The following is a 26,708-nucleotide window of genomic DNA, read 5'->3' on the forward strand; positions in this document are numbered from 1 at the left end:
GATACATTATTATCATTAGTAATAATATACCATTATCATTAGTACCCTTGTCAGGTTCTCCTCTACAGTAGGCAAAAAATCATAGAGGGAAATGTATAAGTATATATATATATATATATATATATATATATATATTTGCCTCTCGGAGAGCCCAGCAAACAACCAAGAGTATCCCACCCACATAGTAGAGCCTGGCAAGCTACCCATGGTGTATTCAATATGCCAAAAACAGTAAGAATAACAGGTCTCATTCTCCTGACTCTGAAAGAGCCTCCAATATGGCAGCATTGGGAAAGACGAGTAAGGAAAGGCTGCTAAAATGTCAGGGTCGGGACGAATGGAGATGTTACTGGCGCCTGCTCAAGTAAATCGATGAACAATGGGATGGCAGTGATACAGTGACAGTGATACATTAATTCTCTTACCTTGAAGTAAGTTCAAGGCATCTAGTGAAATATAAGACACTTACAAATGCATTCCACTTACTCTCTACCCTTCTATTTAGATTATTACTTCATAAATTTAAAAAAACGCATGTCATTATTATTTTGCCTTGGTAAAGTTCCTTTTTTTTTCTTTTTGGCTCACATCCGACGATGCACAGGGGTTACTCCTGGCTCTGCATTCAGGAATTACTCATGACGGTGCTTGGGGGACCATATGGGATGCTGGGATTTGAACTTGGGTTGGCCACGTTCAAGCAAATGCCCTACCCGCTGTGCTATCACTCCAGCCCCAAATTTTCTTTATTTTTATTTTGAGGGAGACACACCAACTTTGTTCAGAGACAGTTCCTGGCCATGCTATGAGGACCATGTGTTCACATTAAACTAATCAATAATCAATAATAAAATTAATTGTCATCATCTTTCCCACTGAAGTGGAAATGAAAACAGCAGGAGCGTCAGTCATTCAAAAGACTCTGTTCCCTGAAACAGATGGAAAACAGGAAGTCAAAACTTTTCCTATCTTAAAAACAAAGAAAAAATGTTCTGGCAAGAAAGATAAAAAGTTAGAGCCTGGACGACAAATACAAAAAGCTCAGAATTTACTCCCTCCAGGACAGTCCAATTCAAGAAGTTTCCGAGTTAGGTAGGCCATGTGGCTGGCTAGTGGCATGAACAGGCCGATGGCCCAGTCTTTGGTAACCCGTTCACCACTTGACATTGGCTCACTTTCTAGCCTTGCTCTCATCATCCTCTTGAGAGAAGAGGAGTGATTAAAATTCATGGTAAATTCAGCAAAACCAGGTCTGTATTGAGGACAACCTGAGACTGGGTGAAGTATTCACACCCAACATGCCACCAGCTCTAACATCCTCCCCCAGCTAGATGACTTCCTTTCTCAGAGAATGATGGCTCTCTGCTTCCAGAACCTTCTGACAGGCTAGAGTCAGGGTAGCATTGCCCCAGGGTAGCATGACCATAGGCATGTCCAATCAATGGGCGGCTGTTGACAACTGAATCATATTCTTAGGAATAGACCAAAGTGTCTCTGGACCATTTTTTATAGGGGTGGGGTGAGAAAATCCCTATATCAAGCAGGATAATGGAAAATTACATCAGTAATTCTAGAACAGGGTCAGGTCTCAGGGATGAACAATCCCCTTCTCTTCCTCAGGTACAGCAAGACATTTTTGTTTTGTTCGGTTTGTGGGCCACACCTAGCGATGCTCAGGGCTTACTCCTTGCTCAGCACTCAGGAATTACTCCTGGTGGTTCTTAGAATATCATACAGAATACTGTAGATCAAACCCGGTCAGCCACATGCCACAGCAAGATATTTGCTATCAGGGGACACGCTGGCCCACATATCTCCTAAGGCACAGCAGGAGGGGAGATTTGTAGTGAAACCCTGAAAACCACAACTCAGTGTAGAGTGTGTGTCTCTTTAAGTCCTCCCCCTCCCCCCCCCCCCCCCCCCCCCCCCGGCTTCCTGAGCCCTGTGGTTTGAGAGCACAGAGACTTCCTCTCTGCTGGGAGGCACCAGCCTGCTCTTCTCACTGCCCAGGACAAAGCAGCGGGTCAGGGACTTCTCCAAGCAGCCTCAGTGCCTGTCCCGGGAAGGTGAGTCAAAGAGGGGAGAGGGCTCTGCTAGCAGCCAGAGGGAAAGAGGTCCCGGAGTGTTTGTGCCAGAGCACCTGCAATCACCAGGCACCGCACAGTAACAGCCCAGCAACCCAGGCCAGGCTCCCAGAGTCTGAACCCGGCTCCAGCTCCCAGCTGATCTAGCTTAGAGGAATGGAAAGCGCGTCTCTCCAGCCTGGGCGACACAGCTCTTGCTTAGGAGCAAAGCCTGCCTCATTTACACTCCTGAGCACTGTAAGAGAAATGTGTGCTAGAACCACATCTGGGGACAGGTTAGACTGTGAGAGGCAGGAAACACTGTCAAGCTGCAGAGTCAGTGAAGGCAAGATGCTCCTCTGGACCCATAGCTGGTCCTAGCTGAAATGTGGCCATTGGGATGAGGACGAATGTACCCCCCACCCCAGCTTCTCCCTGTCCTCCCTGGACACTGCAGGGACATCTCAAGGGACATCTGAGGTCAGAACTTGTTCAGCACCCCCTTCGCCTTACGTGGCGGCTCCCCAACCCCAGCGTCACCACTCACCCTGCTGGCAGGGACTCTCGATTTCCTCCCCTGCAAGGAAGGGTTCAACTGGCTTCCAGTTGACTGCTTTGTGAACTGGTTTTTATCAGAAATGAATCCGAATCTCTGACAATGGTTCCCAAAGTGTGTACTTTAAAAGGAGGCAGTCGAATAACTCTGGAAAGGGGCAATATTTGGAGGCACTGGGTACCATGAATTTCGAGTTCTGAATATTCCGAATATAAGGTTCCTTATGGGCAGAGCCTGGCAAGCTACCCATGCCGTATTCAATATGCCAAAAACAGTAACAATAGCTCTCATTCCCCTGACCATGAAAGAGCCTCCAATCATTGGGAAAGACGAGTAAGGAGAGGCAGGTAAAATCTCAGAGCTGTGAGGAATAGAGACATTACTGGTGCCCGCTTGAGTAAATTGGCAAACAACGGGATGACAGTGATGACAGTGATACAGTGAAGATTCTTTTCTTCTTATCTACACATAAGAGGAGTAAGGTATTGCACCTGCAGCTTCCCTCCCCTCTTAAAAGATATTTTAAAATATTCGCACACACCCTCCCAGAGCACGTGGGGATTGCCTGTGACTCCCCTCGAGGCCCGTGGTCCCTGGTGCCCACAGCCTCCTCCCACTGTGGCAGGAATCACTGGCTTCAGCTAAAGTTTTCTCTTCTCTAAAGCTCCTGGGCGTGCGTTTCTTTCAACTCAGTCACTGGAGTTTGTAGATTTCTAAGAACAAAAAGCAACTATCACAGAATGACCAACAAAATAACTCTCAGGTCCGATCTTAGGAAGATGGCAGGGGACCAGGTGCAGAAACACGAACCGCTGGCATGGAGGTAAAACTGTCACTACAGCATATGACAGAGTCCAATGTTCATCCCTAAATTTAGATCTTCAGAGGATGTGGCCCAGGGACTTCTTTTTTCAGGCAATGTAACTCTTTTTACGGACTTTGCCTGGCACAGTGCAGGTGATTATGCTCTCATAGAAATACAGGCATGCATGAATGAATGGAATGAATGAATGAATGAATGAACTAACACTGGATTTGGACTCTTGCAGGTGGGCATGGGAGGACGGAGGATGGCAAGGGATGAAGAAAGTGTCTATGGTGAGCACATGTCCCTGCACATATACTTACCCCGGGGTGAGCCCTGGGAGCAGCGGGAAGGGCAACTCAGGACCCAACAGAGACACACCCACAGGGGAACCAGCAGGAGCCCTTAGGGTTCACTTCAGCTGCACCCCAACCTGCCCAGCTGTGAGGGTCTGTGATCCTGGGCTAGCCTGTGCGCCCCCAAAAATGCAAAATGCAGATAAAAAAATCCAGCTAGTTTGGATAAAGTACAGGCCTGGAGAGACACGATTTGGGGGGCAGCAGGAGACGGAGAACAGAGGTGGAGGGTCACTTCAGCATCCGGATAGGCAGAGGGTTTGAGGGGCGGAGGCTGGGTGAGGGGCTGGGGGCAGAGCTGATCTCACCAGAATCTCTCCTCCAATTCAAAACAACAAACCCATTTTTCTAGAAGAGACTTAACTCTTAGAGAACTTCCCAAGGTTGAGCCGGAGGCTCAGAGGGCTGCAGTGCAAGGACCACGCAGTCACCAGAGAACAGCCTGGGGCTGCCCATGGGGACAGCGGCTGTGATTGAAATTGGGGTGTCTGGGACCCCAGAGCCATGGTCCCTCCACCTAGGGCATGGGGAGTCTCCTGGGAGACCAATCGCAGAGGCCACAGATGTCCGGTTTAGAGCAGCTCTGCAAGTATTGTCAGAAGGGGAATGTTCTGGACTGGCAAAGGTTCTCCAGCATTTACAGGTGCCTGTGAAGAAGGCAAAGCTTGGAAGAAAGTGATGACACAGGAGCCCAAAGTGACCCCAAGGAAGTTCAGCGTGAAAGGGAAAGGCACAGGCCCGGGGACTCGGGGTTCAAAGGCTCCCGAGGAGCAGCTTGGCGCGGAACGGGGGCTGGGAACTAATAGTTTGTCTGTCCCCTAGATCCCGAGGCCGCGCAGCTCCTGCAGGAGCCCAGACTGAGGCTCCTCCTGGTGGGGAAATCTGGCACCGGGAAGAGCGCCACGGGGAACAGCATCCTGGGCCGGGACTGCTTCCCGTCCCGGCTCAGCGCCACGCCCGTGACCACGACCTGCGCCGTGGGGACGTGCAGGTGGGGCCGGTGGCACGTGGAGGTCCTGGACACGCCGGACCTGTTCAGTTCCGACATCCCCGACTCGGACCCGCGGTGGTGGGAGCGGGGCCGTTGCGTCCTGCTCTCGGCGCCGGGGCCCCACGTCCTGCTGCTGGTGACCCAGCTGGGCCGCTTCACCCCCGGGGACCAGCTGGCCGTGAGCGCCGTGAAGGACGCTTTCGGGGACGCCGTGCTGGCGCGCACCATCATGGTCTTCACGCGCGGGGAGGACCTAGCCGGGGGGTCCCTGCGGGAGTACGTGCGCGACGGCGACAACCGCGCGCTGCGCGAGCTGGTGGCCGAGTGCGGGCACCGCGTGTGCGCCTTCAACAACCGGGCCACGGGCGGCCAGCGGGAGGCGCAGGTGGCCGAGCTGATGGCGCAGGTGGAGCAGCTGCTCAGGGCCCAGGGCGGCGGCCCCTACACCGGCGGGCCCTTCCAGCTGGCGCAGACCCCGGGCTTGGGCAGCGCCCAGGACCAGCTGCGCAGGGTGGCCGCGAGCCTGGCCGCGCGCATGCACCAGCCCCGACGGCGACGCGGGCTGCTGGCAGGGCTGTGGGCCTGGAGCCGGGCGCCTGCCAACCGCCCGTGGGTGGGCCTGGCCCTGCTGCTGGGGGGCGTCCTCCTGTTCTACCTGCTGCAGGGGTACCGGGGCGCTCGGGAGCACCTCAGGGACTCTTAGAGCAGATGCACAGCGCAGGAACCGGCCAGGGAGGAACCGTGACCCGGAGCAGAAAACAGATCAGAGAGTGTCTGCCACGACAGAGAGCAACATTCTGACCAGAGGTGTCACTTCTGACTATAGATATGCACTTGGTACAATAAATCTGTCCAACATTAAAACACCCTTGAAATGTCTTAATACTGATGCATCTCTCTTCTCTGGGAGAAATATTAAATGGCTTATGATTTTATAGTAAGGGTCTTTCACATCTTTTGTTGCGTAGATTCATTGGAAAACAAACGTTGGTTCCTTTTATTGTTAATGATTTCGGACACTGTTTGGAATGGTGTAGTCTTTGTCTACACCTCCACTAGTTTTGTATTTGCATATAAAGATTATAAATGTTTTTGTATTGGCATTGCAGCCTTTAATTTGTTGTATTGGTTTATTGTTTCTAAGAGTTTTTTTTTAGTGAGCTCCTTGGGTCCTTCTATGTATGTTATCATGTCATCCGTAAATGGTGACAATTTGACCTCTTTTCCAGTTTGGATCCCTTTGATTCTGAAAAGGATTCAGCACAATCGACCATATCCACACAGTGACACAACTCATTGAAGTTTCGCGAGAGTTTAAGATGCCACTCTGTCTAACACTCATAGACTTAAAGAAGGCCTACAATTTTGTTGAGACTGAAGCGGTCATCGAAGCCCTAGCCAAACAGGGCATTCAAACTCAGTACATCAAGATCGTCCATGAGCTGTATTGTGGATTCACCACCAGGATCTCACCACTCTACAAGGAAGTGATCATTGACGTAAAGAGAGGGGTTCAGCTGGGTGATACCAATTCACCGAAACTCTTCAGTGCTACCCTTGAGAATGTCATTCGACGACTGGAATGGGAAGGAATGGGAGTGAAGATAGATGGTCGGCAACTACACCACCTCCGCTTCGCTGATATCATTCTAATAACACCAAACATTAGCCAAGCGGCACAAATGCTGGCTGACTTTGACCGTGAGTGTGGAAAGGTCGGACTGCAGCTGAACCTCAACAAAATGATGCTCATGAAAAACGAACTAGTCCCTGATGCTCCGTTTGCTCTCAATGGAATGAACATTTCAAATGCAGCAGCTATGTGTACCTGGGTAGAGAACTCAACATGAGGAATGACTTGGCACCAAAACTGTGCAGGAAGAAGAGAGCAGCGTGGAATGCCTTCAAGAGCGTCGAAGAAGTGGTTATGAGGACAAAGAACCTCTGAGTCTGGGCACATCTTTTCGATTCCACCGTTCTTCCTGCGCTAACGTACGCCTCAGAACCTGGGCCCTATGCAAACAGGATGAGAACGCTATTCGGGTATCCCAAAGAGGACTAAAAAGAGCTATGCTTGGAGTATCACCTTCACTCAAGTGAAAGAAGAAATCTGGAGTCAGACTTCCATCAACAGTCAAGAGTCAGGGACACTGTCTCATTTGCCGAGACATCAAAAATAAGATGGGCTGGAGATGTAATGCAATTCAGAGACTAGAGCTGAACTAGAGCTGTTACCAATTGGATTCCATGGGATGTCAAAAGACAGCGTGGCCACCCACCAATGAGATGGTCAGACTTCTTCATTAAAATGGTGAATGAACGGTTTGGGGCTCTTCTTGTTCCTGGAGTGAGCAGATATCATTGGGCTACACAAGTACACGACAGGGACAAATGGAGATGTTACTGGCACCCACTCAAGAAAACCGAAGATCAATGGGAAGACAAGTGATACAAGTGACAGGCCTTGATTCAGAAAGAAACAAAAAGCTCAAATAAAAATCTGAAGCACACATTTTAAACATCTAGAGAAGGGTGAACAGTGAATTCCAAAGTTAATAGAGGAAGAAATTAAAACCAGAGCAGAAATAAATGGTAGAGAAACCAAGAAAACTTACAAAGAAGTCAATGAAACCAGAAGATGGTTTCAAAAGAATAAAAAAGATAGATGAACACTTGGCTAGACTCATGAGGGAAAATAAGAGAAAAAACTGGAATCAATTGAATCTGAATGAAAGGGCAGAAATCAGAAAAAGAAAATCCTAATGCATAACTCACACCATATAATACCACCTGCAGTGTGGTTTTCCAGACGCTGTTTCTCTATGTTAAAAAAACATTAAGAATCAGGATTCCCCCAAGTTCCCTCCTAGGTTTTGATAAGTCAGATCATCTTAGTATGCTTCATGAACTCTCGTTGCTCTGATTCACTGATGCTTGATGGTTTGGCATGAGGTTTCCTTTCTAGATTTTGTTACCCAGGATTCCACAATTAATAAGATTGGGAATCCACCCACATGCAATAAAATCAAGTTGACATTCCATCAATTAGTCTGAAGTGAAAGTTTTCTGAGGATGCTCTGACCTCTCACTCCAGGACGCTCCTGCCTCCTGAAAGCCCCTTGGCCTAACACAGAGAGAGGCATAGTTGGCCACACGCTTTCTTTACTTTAGGTTTGTCTGACTGTGTATTTTCAGTTTTAATGTTCTACTCTATATTCCATCTCTAGGTTAGAAGCTCCTGAAATAAGTTTTCTCAATGCAGGCATGCTCAATGTCGACGTTTGACTCTGTGAAATAAGCTGGTTTTCCCAGTGGCACCTATTTGGCCTCAGTCTCCTTAACAGTAAAATTGGAGGGTGTTTGTGGAAAGAAGAAGATGGAGAACTGTTCTAGCTGAGCTCTGAGATCCTTCTGTCTCTCCATGCCCAGGGCTGTGCCTTTCCATTCAAAAAACTAATTTATTCTCTGGCTGAAACTGTCAAATTATTAATATGTGTTGTTGAGTCTAACGGCAGCAAAAACTGTGGATTTTCATAGAAAACAACGTTGGTCATAGTCTTTCCTTTGTCTTCACTGCTCTGTATCTCCTACCTGCTGTGCAAATAAACCTCATTCACCCTCTCTGCAGATGAACCAGGTATGCACACCCTTTCTTTCCTTGCCCAGTGCTGTATTTGATGTTTTCTGAAGATGCAAATCAGCAGCTATGGGGTCCTGTCTGAGGGTCTCAGCAGGTAGGAACATCCCAGGCCAAGAACCTCAGGATCCCAGGTCAAGCGGTTCTGATCTTGACATAGACCCTAGACAGCAGGGTGGGGCTGCGCTGAGGAGACATTCAACAGAATCTCCCAATTATGTTAAGTCCCAAGGGGTTCAGCACGGGAGGAACTGGAAACTTTGGTCTGGGCTATGTCCAGGTACCATGCGCACCCTGAGATACCTGGTCCAATCCCACAGACTTGCCTGCTGGGGACTCTGAGAACCCTGAAGTCAAATGTCAGTGATAGTTCGATCTGGAAGGAAATAGTGTTCCAGGCTGCACTGTTTGGTATAATGTACCTGTTTTTATTTTTTTCTATTTAAATTAGAGCTTCCCAACTTTCAGCAGGGCCTGCATAATGTGGACACCTTCAGCCAGTGGCAAAGGATCTCAGACTTCCAGGTTCCTTCTTAGAATTCATTCCCATCTATCAGAAGGCTGGTGGGGGGTGCGGAGAGGGATACCTCAGCAAGCCTGTAACCAACATACAGCTTCCTGGGTCTGTGCTGCCTGGTGCAATAGGAAACCAGCCCCGTTAGAACACACTTCAGAGAAACCAGATACATTAACCTTGACAAAATGCACCTGGGATCCTCACCTGGGGCTCACAGGGGTCACTGGTGATGCTGAGATAAGGGGGAGTCTTCTTAGACTTCCAAGATGCACCACGTGGGGTTTCTGGGAGAGCCCAGGAGCGGGTCAGTCTGACCAACAGAAGACCAACCTCATCAGCCCACAGTGCTGTGTTTCCTCCCCACTCCTCTCCCCTGCCCCAACTAACTCCATTCACAGAAATTATGAATAAATCTGAAAATCGTGTAGAATTAAAGAGTATAGGATGACTAGAAACCAGTAGGAACCAGTACTACCCCCAGATTCTGCAGGAACAGCTGGACAAGCTGCCAGCCTGCAAAGCAGCCGGGACCATTTCACCTGGCAGGACTCCTCTAATTCACCCAGAAATCAGGAGCAGAAACGGGCCAGGTCAACAGGAGCACCAAGGCATGGAGTCGGTCTTCGTGCTCTTCCCGTCCACCCAGCAATGACCAAACTGGCTGGGTAAAAGGCAGAAGTCACTGAACAATTAGACACCACCCAAACAGACAGCTCTGGGTACGCTGCTCTGCACGACCGCCCTGCACACTAACACTCTGTTTTCTTCTTGAAAAATAGCACATCCAATTCCTTTCACTCCCACCACACAATCAAGCCCTGAACACTTCAGGGCTTTCTCCTGGACTCGAGCCACTCTGAGCTCTTCTCCTCCCAAGACTTTGCCTATTTGACATTTTTAATCAAACATATGATTAAGATGCAAAGCATGAAAATTTGATGGACACATACATGATGAATTATCACTATGGTGAAACTACTTAACAGCTGACCTCAGAGTTACATTTGTGAGTGAGGTGACAGTTTCTGGAACCCACGCTCAGAGGTAATTCCCGGTGTTCAGTGCAGTTTTAGGCACAATCACCCCGTGCTGTGTGTTCGAGCTCTCCACTGCACCGTCCTTACAACTGCAAGTCTGTGTCCTCAGACAACATCTTGCACACTCGCATCTGAGCCCCTGTGACCCACCTTCCAAATTGCTTCTCTCTGCTCAGTTTGTTAGATTTCACATGTAACTAAGATCACGCAGTGTTTGTCTTTCCGTGTCAGCCTCATTCAACTTAGCGTGACCTCCACGCTCATCTCGTTCTGGCAAATGGCAGTCTTCCAGCCTGAACAACATGCCGCTTTGTTTAGATAGAATATAAATTCATAGACATAATACATAGTACATATCCATGTGCGTACATAGACACAGGCTTTCAGACACCTTCTGAGGAAGAAGGAGGAATTTCAGGATGCTCGTGAAAAGAAGCCCCTCTAGGTTTGCTGCATCGGGAAGGTCAGTGAGCAATGGGTGCTTGTTTCTAAGTTCTTTGGGGGCTCAGCCAGTCAAGCTCTTGAGAGGTGCGTGGGGTTTTCTGGGAGAGCCCAGGAGTGGGTCAGTCTGACCAACAGAAGACCAACCTCATCAGCCCATGGCACTCTGTTTCCTCCCCACTCCCCTCCCCTGCCCCAACCGACTCCATTCACAGGAATTATGAATAAATCGGAAAATCGTGTAGAATTAAAGAGTATAAGGATGACTAGAAACCAGTAGGAAAAAAATCATACTTCTTCATGACAGGAAAACAATGTTGACAAGACCCCTGCCCGACCCCTACTTCTCCATCTTTATCTGCACTTTAGCGCTTGAAAGCTGCCTTATTTCAGGACCTGCGACTGTTCCGTCCAGGACCCGCCAAGGCCTCCCCGTGTTCTCCATCCCACTTTGCCGAGAAGCCGTTTGTTTTCAGTTGGGAGATTTTTTTGTTTCGTTTTCAGCAAAGGAGTGGTGCAAGGTTCCTGCTCTGTCTTGGAGGCCCCCCCACCTCTTAGCCCCTGTGATCCAATGGTGACAAACAGCGGATGTCCCATCCTTGCTCCCAGGGACACATTGTCCAGGCCTGCGTCCCTCTGGGGCGGGTCCCCCAGCAGGAAGGGGCCCCCGGGGCTCAGAGCTGGGAGCAAGAACATTGTAGACGCGGAGCCTGGGGAGGCTGCAGGGGTCCCGCAGACCTTTCCTGTGTCTCGGGGGCGTTTCTGAGCCTGGAGGTCGGGGGGCTCCGTCACTGCCTTCAGGGCCTTTCCCCAAAATCAGTTTAGTTTAACACGTCATCGAACAGCGCTGAGGGGAGGGGGGTGGCAGCGGCGCCCCAGGCTCGGCAGGAAGTTCGGGCTCAGGTTCCGCCCCAGAAGCGCGGTCCCGGGACCTGCTGGCGGCTGTTCCCCGCCTCCCCGCCGGGGTTCTCGTGCGCGCTGGGGACCCCTTGATCCTTCCTGCAGCTGCTCGGGGTTCCTGTTTCAAAGCCTGCGCGCGGCCCCCCGCGGCCCCCAACGACCCCCGACGGCCTCCGCCGCCCGGACGCCCCAAACCCCGGAGCGTCCCTCTGTCCCGCCGCGCAGCCCCGGAGCCGGAGCCGGAGTCCCAGCGCCGCGCCCGGTAAGGTCTGCGAGCTCCCCGCCCCTCCAGCATCGCGTGGTCCCGAGAGCGCCCGGTGGGGTCTCAAGGGTTCAGGCTCTGGCAACGACCTTGAGCTTCTGGACCAGAGACGGTTCTTGGGGACTTAGACGGTTCTTAGACAGGCTGAAAGCCCCCAAGACTCCTTCCTGCACCCCGTACGTAGGTCGCCTTCTGGAGTCTCTGCGCCCCGGCCTTCCCTTCTGGCAAGCCCCCCCCCCCCCACCTCTTAGCCCCTGTGATCCGCAGGAGCTGCCTGGAGCGAGGCTGAGAACCCAGAGGGTCCCTGATGGTGTCCCTGGAGGGTTGGGGTCTCCTCCACTTACCCCGAACTTCCCTGTCCCCCCAGTCCTGACTTGCACCCCGCCCCTGGAGGGGGAAATGGAGTCTCAGGGCATCAGAGCGGAAAGGTTGGGTCTCCGCATATAGCCCTTATGCCCAATACCAAAGCCAAAAATGACAGAAAATGCCTGTTCGTTGCAAATAGTGGGTCCTTATCCTTCTTCACTCCGCATCTCTCCACTTCAAAATGCCTATCACTACCTACAGACCTGCATGATCTTTGAGACAAAAGAGTCAAAGTCCAACTGCAGAATTTAACTGAATGATATCTGTATATCATTAAATAAATAAAATTAAATTGGAGAATGTTATCAACTGATTTGTTGCAAAGTATTTTCCTCTTTCCTGTAAAATGATGAGGGAAATAAAAAACAATGATCAATCCTGTTAGTAGTCACCTGGCATCACCCAGCTTGCAGAAAGTCATTTATAGCCGTTAGCTCAAAAGTACAATCTGAGCACTTTTGCCCTTATGCCCAATACCTAGAAAATCCACTTGTCTAGGCAGACTTCTCTTTAAACTCCAAGACCTTTAAACAGGTCTTGGGTGTGTGACAAGAGGTGGCCTCAGGCCCTCCATACCCCTGGATGAACGCTTTTTGTTTCTTTCCTTCTGTTTTTATTCCAGAAGAGAATGGAAGCGGTTCCTGGCAGCAAATACGGAAGCATGAGTGAAGGTAAGAAAGCCTCTGACTCTCAGGAGCTCCAGGGTGGGGCCCCAGGGAAACCCAGTATTTCCTCTACATTTTTCTCACCTCAAGCCCAGTGACAGAACCCAGTTATCCTAACAGGAAGAAGGAAGCAGGGCCCCTCCCTCCTCATGGTCGCTCTCACCATAGCTGGGCAATGTGGGAATGAGGTAAGAGGCCCGAGGATTTGGATGGAGCCCAGTTGTGCAAACGAAACTTCTTTCCCGTGTCAGCTGTAAAGAGGGTGCATTTCCCTGGGCATTTAGTAGCCGTCTCTCATGCTAAGCACCCACAGTCGCGAAGAACAAAGAACCAGCACCGGCTGGCTGTGAGAGCCTGAACGGGCTGAGGCCCTGCCTCAGAGGAGCCTCAGAGACCCGTGAGGGCAGACTCTGTGCTGGGCTGGGGTCAGCCTCTGCACTGGCCTTCTGGTAGACTTGCTCTCCTCCGGCTGCAAACTGGGTCCTTCCCACCTGCGCTTCTGACGGCCTTGGTCTTCTCCAGCCCGGCCAGGTCATCCGCCCTCACCCTCCGCCTCCCATCCCAAGCATCCAGCTCCCCGTCCCCCCAACGAGCAGAGACCCACGGACATCCTGCAGGGCGGCCCTTCCACTCTTGGCTCTGTGGTCTTCCTGCACCCCCAGCTTCCTAACTCAGCTCACAAATCACACGTGCCTGTCCGTCCATCTCTGGGGCAGGAGCAGGGTATTGTACCTGGAAGGCCACTAGGGCCGGTGACCTAAACTTAAGGAGCTCGGACATAGTCGGGTGCAAACTGTTTCCTCAGGCAGCAGAGCAGGTGCCGGCATTGACGCTTCGTCCTCCTTGAGGATCGTCCTGGTGGGCAAATCGGGCAGCGGGAAAAGTGCCACCGGGAACAGCATCCTCTGCCGGCCAGAATTCGAGTCCCACGTGGCGGGGCAGAGCGTGACCAGGCAGTGCCAGGAGGCCAGGGGCACTTGGGAAGGGAGGAGCATCCTGGTGGTGGACACGCCCCCCATCTTCGACGCCGGGCCCCCCACCCAAGACCTATACAAGAACATCGGGGACTGCTACCTGCTCTCTGCCCCCGGGCCCCACGTGCTGCTGCTGGTCACTCAGCTGGGCCGCTTCACCGCGCACGACGCCGAGGCCGTCAGGAGGGTGAAGGAGGTCTTTGGGCTGGGGGCCATGAGACACGTGATCGTCCTCTTCACCCACAAGGAGGACCTGCAGGGCGAGCCCCTGGCTGACTACCTGGCCAGCGTGAGGGACTCGGGGCTGCCCGGGCTCCTGCGGGAGTGCGGGAGGAGGTTCTGCGGCTTCAACAACCGGGCCACGGGCGCAGAGCAGCGCCGGCAGCTGGCCGAGCTCATGGGCCAGGTGGAGAGTCTGGAGCGGGAGCTGCAGGGCGGCTTCCTGAGCAACGAATTGTCGCGGGAGGCGCAGCTGCTGCTGCAGCAGCGGAGCGCAGGGGCCGAGTGCGTGGAGCAGCGCGCACGCTTCCTGGGCCTGGTGCGGCGCGAGCTGGAGAAGCAGAGGCGGGCGGTGGCCACGGCCCCAGGGAGCTGCCACAGGGCCAGGCTGTGCAGGAACTCGGACTGGGTGGCTTCTGGAATTTCTGCTCTTCTTATTACCTGCATTTTGATCTTTCTGGCCATTTTAATTTACTACGGTATCACGCGTACACACTGAGCATTTCCTGACCCTATTCCTCGACCGCACAGCCACAAGTGCGACATCTCATATCTCACACCTCTCATATTACAAGAGTAGCGTACCACATTTGATGGAGTTTAAAGTAGAAGACAACCAATCTTAGAGAGAAATATATTTTTAGAGATATATATATATATATATAATCACACAAGGCTCAACCTTTAACAACACGATAGTAATCTCTTATAGAAGGGCTTAATGGCTCCTGGGTGAAATACAATGGCTCCTGGGGAGGGGTAGGATGGGGGGATACTGGAGACATTGGTGGTGGAAGATGGGCACTGGTGGAGGGTTGGGTGTTAGATTATTCTATGACTGAAACTCAAACATGAAAGCTTTGTAACTGTATCTCATGGTGATTCAATAAAAAATAAATAAATAAATGTAATAAAACATTTTGAACTACTTTATAAAAATAAAATAAAATTTAAAACTTAGAAAAAGAAATGGGGTGTGTGGGAAAGGGATGCCCATAGGCCCAGCGGAGTCTCCGAGAGGGGGTGCGTGTGTCTGCAGATGTGCTCCAGGCCTGGCAGTGCTTTCGGCCATGGCCACATTCCAAGATGGGATGAAACCGGCCCATGGGGGAGAGGTGCAGGGAGGGACCGAGGGGTCTCCTTAAGGTTCAAGGATCATCTCCTAGGCCACAGGCCATCACTGGAGATTTTAAGCAGGGGGTGTATTTTAGGATGATCACACAGCTGCAATGGGGCATGAGGGGAAAGAGAGGCAGGACCCGAGCGGCAACCATTGATCTGGGGTGGGAGGAGGGCACAGCTGGAGGCTTGCAGGGCGCCAAATCACACAGTGTGGTGATTGACAATGTGATAGAGAAATGGGTTTCTGTCGAGTCACCTGTGACATGGGACTTTTCTGTGCTGGGTCTTCGGAGGGAATGTCGGATGCACAAAGGAAGTTGAACTCTTGGCATCTGGGTGGACCAGCCTGGAAGCCCTCTGGGGCATCAGTCAAGTGCGGAGGCAAAGGGTGATGTCATCCTCCCTCCAAGGAAGGTCCTGGAACCAGACACAAGCATCGTCCAAGCAAAGGTGAGGGAGCCAGGCTGGGCCGTAGCGGGGTTACGCCACACCAGGGCAAGAAGTGCCCCTCTCCAGGCTCCTGGGTGGGCTTCAGAGCACTAACAAGGGGATCCTTCACCCTGAACCATCCTGTAGTCAGTCATTGCTCCTCTGCTGTTGGTCTGAGGCCACAGGCTGGAGAGTTAACCCAAATGCATGTTACAGTGGAGGAGAATTTCTCTAGTCTTTAACTGATGTGTGAAAGTCAGGAATTTAGAAAATCCTGAACAGGGACTGGAGAGGTGGTACAGCAGGGGGAAGGCTTACTTTGCACGTGCCAAACTCAGGTTCAGAGCCTGGCATCCCATATGATCCCCTGAGCACCACCAGGAATACTTCCTGAGTGCAGAGCTAGGAGTGATCCCTGAGCATCACTGGGTGTGAGGGAAAAAGATGAGGGAGATATAGAGAAGAGACCGGTATGACAATAATAACTGGAAATGATCAAGCTGGACAAGAACTGAGTGTTAAAAGTATGTAAAGGGATATTCTTGATAACCTTTCGGTATCAGTATTGGGAACCACAATGCCCAAAAGGAGAGAGAGAGAGAGAGAGAGAGAGAGAGAGAGAGAGAGAGAGAGAGAAGAAAAGCATCCTGCCATAGAGGCAGGCCAACAAGGGGGGGGATGATGAGAGGGAGCCTGTGGACACTGGTGGTGGGAAATGTTCACTGGTCAGCTCCGTAAGAGTCTATCTCACAGTGATTCAATAAAAAAAAACTAAAAAGATACCCAAAAACCCAAAAAATCTTGAAAAATCTGACCATATGCCTATGAGAGGTATAAACAAAACAAATGAAACCTCAAGTTAGTGAATGAAAGGAAATCTAAAGCTGAAATCAATAAATTGAGCTCAGCCACAGGATGGGCAAGAAGAACACCCGCCCAGCCAAAGCCCCTCTCCCCAGACTACAGCTACTCCAAGGGCTCAACTCCACTGCTTCACGAATAAGCTGTGAATAATTTCAGGTACTCGGTGCCCAGGCTGAGGACCAGGTGCTTTTTTTCTTTTTTTTTAAATTTATTTTATTGAATCACCATGTGGAAAGTTACAAAGTTCTCAGGCTTATGTCTCAGTTATACAATGCTCAAACACCCGTCCCTTCACCAGTGCCCATATTCCACCACCAATAAAAAAAAAACTATGCATCCCACCCCTCACCTCCCAATCCCTCCTGCGTAACTGATAAATTTCACTTCCTTTTCTCTTTACCTTGATTACATTCCATATTTCAACACACAACTCACTATTGTTGTTGCAGTTTCAACACAGACTCACTATTTTTGTTGGAATTTATCCCACAAGAATACAGCCCTATTGACAAGGAAATATTTGATAATTAGTTTTCCACTGATGAGAATGAAGAGATAAAAAGTCGCGTGGCCACGGTAGCGGTCGCGCGTTTTAGGATTTCTGTATTTTATAATTAATTCCAGGGAGATTTAAGTTGGAAATTGTGTGTAAAAATAAAAATAAAAAGAAAGGTGCGCGGGCGGCAAGGCAGGTGAAGGAACGGAACGGAGCCAAGATGGTTGGTCTCACCGCAGTTTATTCCAATCTTCTTTCTCCATTCTCCTCTGATTCTCCTCCTGCTTCTTCCTCCCCCATCCTACTTCATTCTCTCTCTCTTGATCTGTGGATCTGGCCCCCATGGATCTGGCCCCGTGGATCTGGCCCCCAACCCACTCTTACAGCCTAGTTCAATCTCCCCAGCATGAGGGGGTTGGGGCATACACATAGGTGTGGTCAGCAATAGGGTAAGGTTCTTTTCCCTCAGGGGATGCTTCTCCTAGGACTTAATTCTCTTTCAGCAGGAGGATCCACCCAAGGGCGGAGTCCCATGAATGTGTTTCTCTTCTCCTCAGCCAGCAAACATATAAGAATTCATAATATTAATCATTTTGTATGGACACAATAAGAGATGCATTAAAGCTTATAGAATTGCTCTCCTGGGGCCATCTCAATCTCAGACTACAGTGCTCAGGCCAGAACAGTCTTTCCTATCCCTAGCAGGGTCCCAGTCTCATAATTACTATTGGATCATGACAGCATTTGTCTATGACCAAGCTCTTAACTTATAGTTAAGAACTAGGCGCTTTGGCCAGGCCCATCTCGATGCCAGGGTAGCACATAACTCACCGCTTGCCCTGGATCCTTCCCGTCCCACGTCGGGGACCCTACTTTGGGGTGCTAGGAACTGAGGGCAACTGAGGCTTAAGTGGAGAAAGCAGATGCCCGGGAGGGAATAATATTCGAGGCCAATTAAGTCCCAAGTTACAAAAACATAATATTGTCTTCTTGTGTCTATACAAAAAAGACATAGCTTTAAAGTAAATTATTCAAAAGGCATAAAGAGGAGAGAAAGGCAATGTTATAATATTCAGTGTCCTAGGAAGTTCTGACCTTACCAATTAACAGAGTTTGATTAAGGGAAGAGCAGATAAACTGGTAGAAATGGTTACAGATAAACAAAGGAATGGGAGTGACTCGGGAGCACTTTGATGGGTGTGACTGATAAACCTAAGCTCCTAGTGGCAAGGGGGAAAGGACAAACCAATGATATCCAACAAATTGAATCATTTCCCTTCCTGGAGTAGCATGGAGCAAAAGCTTAGTTCACAGTCTGGATACATGGTTGCAAGCACTCGCTGGAACCCCAAGTCATATAGCTGCCTCTGGCTCCTGCTTGTTCCGCAGCCACGCGTCTGTGCGAAGGCATGGCCACCCGGGTCGAATCTCGGCCGGAGCCCGAGCTCCGGCCCCGGCCCGAGACTCAGATGTTTTTTTTCAGAGCCGGGGTGGATAGCCTCCCCTCCCCCCCATACTTCAAGAAGTTCCAGAAGCCACACCCAGCTATAGCCATGTCCACTCTTGGGCCCAGATCATAGTCCCTGAAGTCTCTAGACTGAGCAGACACAAACTTAGCTGCATGACTCCTACTAAAGCAAAACACAGCTTAATAAATTTTTAGGGCTGAAGTGATAACGCAACAGGTAGGGCATTTGCCTTGCACGTAGACCCGGGTTCGATTCCCAGCATCCCGTATGGTCCCTTGAGCACCGCCAGAAGTGATTCCTGAGTGTATGAGCCATGAGTAACCCCTGTGCATCGCTGGGTGTGATCCAAAAAGAAAAAAAATAATATTTTTTTAAATTTAAATTAATTCTTATACAAGTTCTTATCAACTCTGCATCAGATCCAACAATATTTACATAAACTAATTTTCTAGATCTATTGATTTTAATATTGCAACTTTGTTATCAATGAATTTAGTTCTAAAATTGTATCAACAGTTGTGGCATTTTTAATGTTAAAATACATTTAAAATAAATAATAAAATTAAATATCCTAAGGGACAATAAAAGATAAATGAAAACACATTGTGGTTTTCAAAATATTAATTAAGAGACACACCTTCACTACTCTCACTTAAAATAGAGACAAAACTTAACAAATGGTATTTTAACAATGAAATGGGAGACATTACAACACATACTCTCATACCATAAAGAAAAAATAAATCATAGGTACATAGGAGACAGGAGTTAGTCCTGAGCATTGCTGAGTGACCCAAAAACAAACAAAGAAAATGATCATAAAAGATAACTACAGACAACTTTATGTTATCAACTTGGAAAACCTAGGATAGCCTAAAAGAAAAAGACATAACATTAAAACCTTTTATTGTCTCAACATTAAATCAGGAGTAAAGAGAAAATTTTAACCAATTATAAAGAAGGAAGTTGAAACAAAATCTTTAGTGAACTGAATCACCTGTATCACTTGCCATCCCATTGATCTTCGATTTGTTCGAGTGGGTGCCAGTAACGTCTCCGTTCATCCCTGTCACGTGCCAGTGTAGCCCAATAGTATCTGCTCACTCAAGGAACACGAAGAGCCTCAAACCATTCATTCAGGGTTTTGACAAAGAAGTCTGACCATCTCGTAGGTTGGCAGCCACGCAGTCCTTTGACATCCCGTGGAATCCAGTCAGTAATAGCTCTAGTTCAGCGGTTGTCTCTAAATCGCATTACGTGTCTGGCCCATCTGATTTTCCATGACTTGGCAAACGAGACAGCATCCCTGATTCTCATTCATCGACGGAGGTCGTAATTCCAGGTTCCTTTTCTTACTTGAGTGAAACGTGATGCTCCAAGCATAGCTCTTTCGATTACTCTTTGTGATACCCGAATTCTTGTCCTGTTTTCGCAGGGCCCAGGTCTCTGAGGCATATGTTAATGCAGGAAGAATGGTGGAGTCGAAAAGATGTGCCCAGAGCCAGAGGGTTTTTATCCTCTTAACAACTTCTTCGATGGTCTTGAAGGCGTTCCACACTGCTCTCTTCCTCCTGTGCAGTTCTGGCAGCAAGTTGTTTCTCGTGTTGAGTTCTCGACCCAGGTACACGTAGTTGCTATATCCGGCGATGTTCATTCCATTGAGAGCAAGTAGAACGTCAGGGACTAGTTCATTTTTCATGAATATTGTCTTGGTGAGATTCAGCTGCAGTCCAACATTTCCACACTTGTGTTGAAAGTCGGCCAGCATTTGTGCTGCTTGGCTAAAGTTTGGTGTTATTAGAATGATGTCATCAGTGAAGCGGAGGTGGTGTAGTTGCCGACCTTCTATCTTCACTCCCATTCCTTCCCATTCCAGTCATCACATGACATTCTCGAGGATGGCACTGAAGAGTGAAATGGTAGCACCTGGCTGAACTCCTCTCTAAATTTACATCAATGATCACTTCCTTGTAGAATGGTGAGATCCTGGTGGTGAATCCATAATACAGCTCGAGGAGGATCTTGATGTACTGAGTTTGAACACCCTATTTGGCTAGGGCTTTGATGACCGCTTCAGTCTCGACAGAATCAAAGGCCTTCTTTAAATCAATGAATGTTAGACAGAGCGACATCTTGAACTCTCGTGAAACTTCAGTGAGCTTGGTCACTGTGTGGATATGGTCGAGAAATATGTTAGCAAGTAGGGACCTGCTTTGCTAACAACTGACCTGGATTCATCCCCCTGCACCACATACAGTCCCCTGAGCCCCACCATGAATGATCCCAGTGCTCAGAGTCAGGAATAAATCCTGAGAACAGTCACATGTGAACATAAGCCAAAATAAATAAGATGAATTATAAGGCCTTACATATTCATATATTGAAAGGATAAACATTATAAAAATGGTTTTTCTACCCAAAGCACTATATAAGACCAATGTAATCCCTATCAAAATTCCAATGACATTCTTCAAGGATATAAGACAAATGTTATAGAAATTCTTTTGAATCATAAAAAAGCCAAAGCAATATGAGACAAAAGAAAAAGAAAGGAGGCATCATTTGCTTCAACTTCAAATTACACTAGAAAGCTACAGTAATTAAAGTCATATGGTTTTCAAATAAATAATGATAATAATAATTATACTGTTTCATGACAATGAGATGTCCACTTGAAAAAGTTGGAAGACATTGTCATCAAGATTGTGGTGAAAAAGGAACCCTCATTCACTGTTGGTGGATATGTCACCCTTCACTGAAATCATATGAGAATCCTCAAAAATACTAAAGATAATTTTCTTATGGCCAAGCTATTTAACTTCTGGTCATCTAACCAAAGAATATAAAAACATTGATTTGAGAAGATAGTTGCACACCTCTGCCAATTAAATCTCCATTTACAATTGCCAAGATCTAGAAACAACCAAGTACACAACAATAGATGAGTGGATACAATTACAAGGTGATACTACTCAGCCCTAAGGAAAAAAATTTTAAAAAGATGAAACCTTGAATTTCCCTGTAACATGGATATTGGAGAGTATTTGCTAAGAAAAATTATTGAGGAGGGTAAATTGTTGCTGATTTCATGAGTCTGCGATGTATAAAAAACAATGTAAAAGAATAGATAATGCCAATAAAGGTATCCCTGAGATTCTGACTACAGAACAGTTTTAAATATGACTTGGGAGAGTAACATATGAAAAAAGAGAGTGGTGAAGAAAAATTGGCACTCTGACAGTAGGTAAAAGGCAATCACATTTTATATGTAACATTTTATATCTAAAATATTAATTTAATACCATTGTAACTCCTACTACCTAAATACAATATGATGTGTATACACTGTAGCACTGTCGTCCCATTGTTCATCGATTTTCTCTAATGGGAACCAGTAAAGTCTCCATTGTGAGACTTGTTGTTACTGTTTTTGGCATATTGAATACGCCACGGATAGCTTTGCAGGCTCTGATGTGTGGGCGGGATACTCTCGGTAGCTTGCCGGCCTCTGCGAGAGAGATGGAGGAATCCAACCCAGGTTGGCCATGTGCAGGGAAAATGCCTTACCCGCTGTGCTATTGCTCCAGTCCATGATATGTATATACTTGCTATTTTGATTTTTTTATTTTGAGAGATATATATCAATCTATAGATATATGGTATGAATTTATTTCTATAAATCTATAAATTCATTTGACCTCAATAAATGCTAAGAATCCACTGGCAAAAAAAAAAAGTCATATGGTTTTCAGAATCAAAATAAACACACAGTCTATTTAAGGGAATAAATTTGAAAACCTAGATTTAAATCTTCAATTAACTTTTCATAAGTATGCCAAGAGCATAAAACAGTTGATAGTACAAGACAAACTAGGTAGTCACATGCAAAAAAATAGAAATAGGTCACTATCTCTCAGTTTGCATAAAAGTTAACTCAAAATAAGTGAAAGACCCAAAGCCATATAATACAATGAAGAAGGACCAGTGGGATAGAACAGTGGGTAGAGTGTTTGCCTTGCCTGTGACCAACCTGGGGTCAATTCCCAGCACCCCATAGCATCCCCCAAGTCCAACCCATAGGAGCCTCTGAGCCCAGCCTAGAGGAGCCCTTCAGTGCAGAGTCAGGAGTACAGGAGTAGACTCTGAGCACTGCCTGATTTGGCCCCAAAACCAAAACAATTTTTTCCTTTTTTTCTTTCCTCAATGATCAACACCATTTTGATTAATGTCAATGCACTAAAAAAAAGATGCCAAGTATAATTTTTGCATTTCCATCCCCTTCTCCCTTCCAAGCCCCCCAGACACAAACTCTAGAATCATCACAAAAATCCCAAAGTTTGACTTTCAGGGAAAGATAACTGAACCCCGTTGTGTCCCGACCCACAGAACCAGATAACAGGGTTCATGAGGAGAGGGTGTGAGAGGCAAGAGTGATAGGGAGAGGGGAGACAAACACACACACACACACACACACACACACACACAGAGGGGCGAGCAAAAGCTACTTTATTTTAACTTCACCGTGCTTATGTATGCTTAGGTTTCAGTCTACTTGCATCATGGCCTTAAGGCAAAACTAAAAGTAACTAATGGCACCCGGGGCAACTAGGGGAGAAAACAGTAGATATCCAGAAGGCTGTCTTGTTCGCTATCGGAATTAACCAGACAAATCGCTCCACCAACTAAGTTGACTCAGGGTTGGCATCTGGGAGCCCTGTGGTCCATCCAGCGCTTTGTGTGAGCACGGCTGGATGTGGCCTAACGGAAAAAACAAAAACAGTTTGGCAAAGGACCTGGAATGCTGGGAGTATGTCACTTCCCCAAGTCCGTGCTGTCTTTAGGGTTATCAACACATTCAAGAATGTGAAGGGAATGATAACTCTTCTCCCCTGAAGCATGGGTAAGGACACTTTCTGCGTTCCTCAGAAAGCACTTCTGGCAGTGCTGGCCCAGCCCTCACTGGGCCCTGATATTTGTCCATCTGGAGCTCTACTTTGAGTAGCTTGAAAGTTCAAGTCAATCGCTGAGCAGTTTAGGTACAGAGATGCTGTTTGGGGACTCATCAGAGTGGAGGTCTTAGCTAAAACCATTGAGCCCCTGAGTTGGCTTCAAGATGCAGTGTGGAAAGACGGGGCTCAGCACATTTGTCCAGGGAAGTGAGGAGACTGCCAGCAAACCTTAGGGATGCAGTGACAGTCTGGACACTTGGGAAACAGGTTCTTGCTCAGTTCCCAACTGACCAGTCACGGTTCCTCTGATTTACATTTTGTAAGGGTCTAATGAATTTTATTTTTTAATTTTTTTATTGAGTCACCATGTGGAAAGTTACAAAGTTTTCAGGTTTAAGTCTCAGTTATACAATGCTCGAACACCCATCCCTTCACCAGTGCACATAGTCCACCACCAAGAATCACAGTATAGCTCCAACCCGCACCCCCACACCCCTAACCCCCTCCACACCCCTAGCCCCCCCACACCCCTAGCCCCCAACACCCTTAGCCCCCTGCCTGTGTAACTAATTAATGAATCTTTTTAAAAAATTTATTATTGTTATTATTTTTATTTTATCACCAGGTGGAAAGTTACAGAGTTCTCAGGTTTATGTCTCAGTTATACCATATTCAAACACCATCCCTTCACCAGTGCCCATATTCCACCACCAAAATCCCCAGTATACCCCCCGCCCCTGCCCCCCACCCCAACTGTATAACTGATGAATTTCACTTCATTTTCTCTTTACCTTGATTACGTTCCATATTTCAACACAAAACTCACTATTTTTGTGGGAGTTATACCCCCAAACAAGATAGCCCTACTAAGGAAGCATTTGATAATTAGTTTTCCATTAAAATGTATGTTTTCAGGTTTTAGAAAAGGTGTGCTGGCTGCACCTCCTCCGTCCGGCTCCCCGGTGTTGCTGGCCCCAATTCGGGTCCGGAGCATTTTCCAGGCCGCGTTGCTTACCAGAATGCCTCATTAATGAATCTTTTTTAAAAGGAAAAGTCACATGCCAAACTGACTTCCTTACCACTAGTGGTCATTTTTCACTGGCAGGATTAAGTCATTGATGTGGGAAAACTCCCTGGCACCACCCAGAGCAAGAGGGGACAGCCACAGTCCAGCACGGTCCTCTCACCTCGAGATTGTGCTGGCTGAACGTGATTAGAATGCGATTTTCTTTTCAAAAAATAATCATCAGAAGTTTGGCCTTTCATTGTAAACAGATTCTAAATCTTAGAATTACTCATGCCTTTTCTATTTAGATTTCTCTCAATGTCTGTAACTTTAAAAGTGGAAAAAAGATGAAACTCTCCAATCTGAGAGATAGTTCAGGGAAGGCCAACCTAGGCTTGATCCCCAACACCACAGGTCCCCCAAGCATCAGAGGATGTGGCCCTTCGTCCCCCTGGCATTGTGAGTGTAGCCCTGGGGGTCCCCAGCACTGCTGGAGTGGCCCTGAGCCCTGCCCCACAGGAAAGGAGCTGTCTGCCTGTATTTGGGAGGTTTTGCTTCTCTTGGATTCTCAGGTATTGTTTTTTTTTTCTCTTTGGGTCACACCTGGCCGTGCACAGGGGTTACTCCTGGTTCTGCACTCAGGAATTACCCCTGGCGGTGCTCAGGGGACCATATGAGATGCTGGGATTTGAACCCGGGTCGGCCGCGTGCAAGGCAAACGCCCTACCTGCTGTGCTATCGCTCCAGCCCCCTCTGGTATTCTTGGGGAAATGCCAATTAAGTGGAGACTTTTGCAAAGTAAAGCCAACGTCTCGAGTTTACTTCCAATTTTTTGCATGGCGAATTTAATTTCTGAAAATTTGTTAACCTGCATACAGGTAAGATACAAAATAACAGTTGATCAAAGGTTTCATTTTTCTTCTAAAGTACTGTTATATTAGATTGGAGAGTACTCTGCATCTTGGAAAAATTTATATATTTAAAAATAAACCTCCATGGGGCTGGAGCAATAGCACAGCAGGTAGGGCGTTTGCCTTGTAAAAATGTCCCAGTCCTCCGGTTCTTGTAAAATGGCTTTCTCAACCTGTTTATGCGAATGTTTGATCTCAAGCTATATGCTGAAGGCCCGCTCACCACAGATAACAGTTTAGTGAATTCAAATTAAAAAAATGGTACATGTAGTCAACAATGTAGAGGAAGCTCGAGAGCCAAGATGAGAAAATTACAAGCAAAATTGTAGAGTGTGGTAGGTGATATAAAAAGAAAAAAACTAAACAAAAGGTCTGAACAGCTGGATAACAAAAGGATCTAGGAGCTACAAGACAAGATGGAGGAAACCTCTAGGAGACAAGAGAAGATGGAAAGAAGTCTGAACACGCCAGAGAAAGGTGGGATGAGCTCAAGAGGAACAATATAAGAATCACTGGAGTCCCTGAGGAACAGGAAGGTAAATTTCATGACAAACCAGTAGTTTAAAAATTATAGATGGGGCTGGAGTGATAGCACAGTGACTAGGGCGTTTGCCTTGCACGCGGCCAACCCGGGTTCGAATCCCAGCATCCCATATGGTCCCTGAGCACTGCCAGGAGTAATTCCTGAGTGCATGAGCCAGGAGTAACCCCTGTGCATCGTCAGGTGTGACCCTAAAATCAAAAAATAAAATAAAGAAAAAATTATAGATAAGAATTTACCAGAGTTGAGGACTACTGGCAACCAAATCTAAAAGGCCTGAAGAGTCCCAGCAAAAACAGACTCAACCAGAAAAATTCCAAGTCACTGTGCTCAGAATGACAGACACCAAAGACAGAAACAAAGATCAAAAATGAAACTTACATCCTAAGTAAATCCCTTAAGATTCATGGCAGATTGATTAAATGACTCTCCGAACCAGATGATAATGGAGAGATATAATACAAAAGCTCAGTGAAATCAACACTTCGCCAAGAATAGTCGAACTGAGAGAGGAAGTTCAACAGCTGACTGAGAGAGGAGAGAAGGGGGGAGAGAGAGAGAGAGAGAGAGAGAGAGAGAGAGAGAGAGAGAGAGAGAGAGAGAGAATATGCCAGCAAGGGGGGTGTGAGAAAAGTGTCTGCCAATAAAGGCAGGCAGGGGGTATGGATGGGTAGGAGGAAAACTAGGGACATTGGTAGTGGGAAATGTACATTGGTGAAGGGATGGGTGTTGGAACATTGTATAGCTGAAACCCAATTATGAATAGCTTTATAACTGTTTATCTCATAGTGATTGAATAAATGTTTTTTAATTTTAAAAAGAATACTCTAGGGGCTGGAGTGATAGCACAGCGGATAGGGCGTTTGCCTTGCACCCGGCCGACCCGGGTTCTAATCCCAGCATCCCATATGGTCCCTGAGCACCGCCAGGGGTAATTCCTGAGTGCATGAGCCAGGAATGATCCCTGTGCATTGCCGGGTGTGACCCAAAAAGCAAAAAAAAAAAAAATACTCTAACAAGCTAGATTATTCATTCAGACCTAAAGGAATAATAGTCAGTGACCGGCAACAGCTGACTGAATTCATAGCCTTGAAACCAGTCTTGCAAGAAACATTAAAAGAGCTTCTGTAAA

The 26,708-nt window shown here is 47.6% G+C and overlaps 2 protein-coding genes across 2 annotated transcripts; both read left to right on the forward strand.

The window, feature by feature from the left end:
• The first annotated feature begins 1,964 nt into the window (after positions 1 to 1,964).
• Positions 1,965 to 5,786, forward strand: GIMAP1 (GTPase, IMAP family member 1). The gene is made up of 3 exons (XM_012935392.2): positions 1,965 to 2,066; positions 3,669 to 3,717; positions 4,603 to 5,786. The coding sequence occupies exons 2-3, from the start codon at positions 3,675 to 3,677 to the stop codon at positions 5,472 to 5,474; spliced, it is 915 nt and encodes a 304-aa protein (XP_012790846.2). The 5' UTR covers positions 1,965 to 2,066; positions 3,669 to 3,674; the 3' UTR covers positions 5,475 to 5,786.
• A 2,839-nt stretch (positions 5,787 to 8,625) lies between these two features.
• Positions 8,626 to 14,600, forward strand: LOC129403320 (GTPase IMAP family member 5-like). Its single transcript, XM_055130182.1, has 5 exons — positions 8,626 to 8,688; positions 11,409 to 11,570; positions 12,554 to 12,602; positions 12,717 to 12,784; positions 13,365 to 14,600. Exons 1-5 carry the CDS (start codon positions 8,626 to 8,628, stop codon positions 14,286 to 14,288), a joined length of 1,266 nt encoding a protein of 421 aa, XP_054986157.1. The 3' UTR covers positions 14,289 to 14,600.
• The last annotated feature ends 12,108 nt before the right edge of the window (positions 14,601 to 26,708 follow it).

The sequence above is a fragment of the Sorex araneus genome, chromosome 1 (genome assembly GCF_027595985.1).
Source record: "Sorex araneus isolate mSorAra2 chromosome 1, mSorAra2.pri, whole genome shotgun sequence".
Classification (NCBI taxonomy): domain Eukaryota; kingdom Metazoa; phylum Chordata; class Mammalia; order Eulipotyphla; family Soricidae; genus Sorex; species Sorex araneus.

Bases quoted from the DNA above. Each gene is read 5' to 3' on its own strand.
- LOC129403320 (XM_055130182.1), top strand. From the start codon at position 8,626: ATGTTAAGTCCCAAGGGGTTCAGCACGGGAGGAACTGGAAACTTTGGT. The intron at 8,689-11,408 runs GTACCATGCGCA...TCCTTCCTGCAG, and splicing joins TTGGTCTGGGCTATGTCCAG to CTGCTCGGGGTTCCTGTTTC. The intron at 12,785-13,364 runs GTAAGAGGCCCG...CCTAAACTTAAG, and splicing joins CTGGGCAATGTGGGAATGAG to GAGCTCGGACATAGTCGGGT.
- GIMAP1 (XM_012935392.2), top strand. From the start codon at position 3,675: ATGGGAGGACGGAGGATGGCAAGGGATGAAGAAAGTGTCTATG. The intron at 3,718-4,602 runs GTGAGCACATGT...TCTGTCCCCTAG, and splicing joins GGATGAAGAAAGTGTCTATG to ATCCCGAGGCCGCGCAGCTC.